Genomic DNA, 1,635 nt, shown 5'->3' on the forward strand with positions numbered 1-1,635 from the left:
AACAGCCTTATTAACCAATCATTATTGCTTCATTGTTTTTATATAATACATTTTAAGTCATTTTAAAGGCTATTGTTGGCTTAGTCTGTTTTTATAACCATAACAATAACAAAAAACTTCCTTCTCTTAATACTTCTTTATTATTTGAAGTAACAAAATGAGTCTCCCTCAGATACATATAGCTCAAGCAAAGAAAAATAAAATAAAATAATAATAATAATAAATAAATAAAAGCTGTCCTTGAATAACCCTGCATTCTGCCTCTGTCTCCATCTGCTGGTAATAAATATGATGATCAACTGGAAAAAGATCCCCAAACTGACCTGAAACTGTGCCCCCAAATCATGAATCAAAGACTAGCCTTTTTTTTATTTTTTATACATGCATTGTGTATATATATATATGTGTGTGTGTGTGTGTGTGTATTTCTGTATTTACAGCTTTGATTTGAAGAAAATGTATATTATGAAATGTATGTATATATTGAAGAAATGTACAGTATATTAAAGTTTGAGAACCCTCTCTAACTGGAGTTTCAATCACATATTTCAAGGGCAAATACGAGAGAAGAACAAAGTTACACAACAGGAACATATAAACTTTGCCATTGAACTGCATCACAGGTTTATTCCCGCGCACGTTTTCTTTCCGGTTTTTGACAATTGAAAATTGAAATGGGAGTTGGACCTCTGTAAAATTCTTGGAGCTTAGTGTTAAGATCTTCTATTGTTAAAGTCTTCACTTCATTTTTCTTGTCTGGTCCATAGTAGCCCATCCCTGTGTACTGAGTGCCTTTCTGACAGCAGGTGGCTCTCCAGTAATACTTTGACACATAGACTCTATTATTCAGTTTAGGGGCGTCCATGTCAGGAACTACACCAGTTACCACATACGCCTCCTTATCACAGGAGTACAGGTCATTTATTACAGCTTCCTCATGTTTCAGCCATGTATTACGATTGAAATCTGAATCCTGCGGAGCTGCGTTGGTCAGTGTGGATGTGGCCAGCATTGACAGATGATTGTTGGTGTGAAGCACAGGATAGAGATGACCTCTGTCATAGCCAGATTTCTCATAGTCGCTGTTCAGAGCCTGATTAGTGCCAATATGTTTATTATTGCCTTTGGACTTCATACATTGATCAGTGGTAGAAGGTACATCCAGCTAAAGGGAATGAGGAAAAATAATGAATGAATGAATGAAATTAATGTAATACTTTACAATAAAAATAATAACAATCCTCAGATTGTTAAAACTTACTTTTTAATACATCAAACACTTACATCTTACTCTGGTAATATAGATGTGAACAGCATTTACCTGAGGTTCAATGTACCAGGCGTCACATCTCCCAATGGTTTTGTTGCGGTTATACACATACGCAGAGAAGACGGGGATCTTCAGACTCGTGCTGTACAAAGTTGCATAAAGATAAATTGGCTGCCCTTTGTTATCCCAAAGACACTGACAGATGTACTTGAGAGAGACGTCCTCTGGTGTGAAGACTGGAGCCTTATTGTTCAAGAAGAACTGTTTGCATTTATCAAATGTATCTACAACTTCACTCATAGTGAAGAAACATGCAGAAGAAAGTAGCAGAAGAAGAACAAAATGTCTCATGGTGACTCTCTGAA

General features: G+C 36.0%; 1 protein-coding gene across 1 annotated transcript; it reads right to left on the reverse strand.

The window, feature by feature from the left end:
• Positions 1-625: 625 nt before the first annotated feature.
• On the reverse strand, positions 626-1,570 carry LOC132113238 (endonuclease domain-containing 1 protein-like). Its single transcript, XM_059521055.1, has 2 exons — positions 1,322-1,570; positions 626-1,165 (listed from the first exon to the last, which is right to left on the reverse strand). Exons 1-2 carry the CDS (start codon positions 1,568-1,570, stop codon positions 626-628), a joined length of 789 nt encoding a protein of 262 aa, XP_059377038.1.
• Positions 1,571-1,635: the final 65 nt, after the last annotated feature.

The sequence above is a fragment of the Carassius carassius genome, chromosome 3 (assembly GCF_963082965.1).
Source record: "Carassius carassius chromosome 3, fCarCar2.1, whole genome shotgun sequence".
Classification (NCBI taxonomy): Eukaryota; Metazoa; Chordata; class Actinopteri; order Cypriniformes; family Cyprinidae; genus Carassius; species Carassius carassius.

Bases quoted from the DNA above. Each gene is read 5' to 3' on its own strand.
- LOC132113238 (XM_059521055.1), bottom strand. From the start codon at position 1,570: ATGAGTGAAGTTGTAGATACATTTGATAAATGCAAACAGTTCTTCTTG. The intron at 1,166-1,321 runs GTAAATGCTGTT...CATTCCCTTTAG, and splicing joins CCTGGTACATTGAACCTCAG to CTGGATGTACCTTCTACCAC.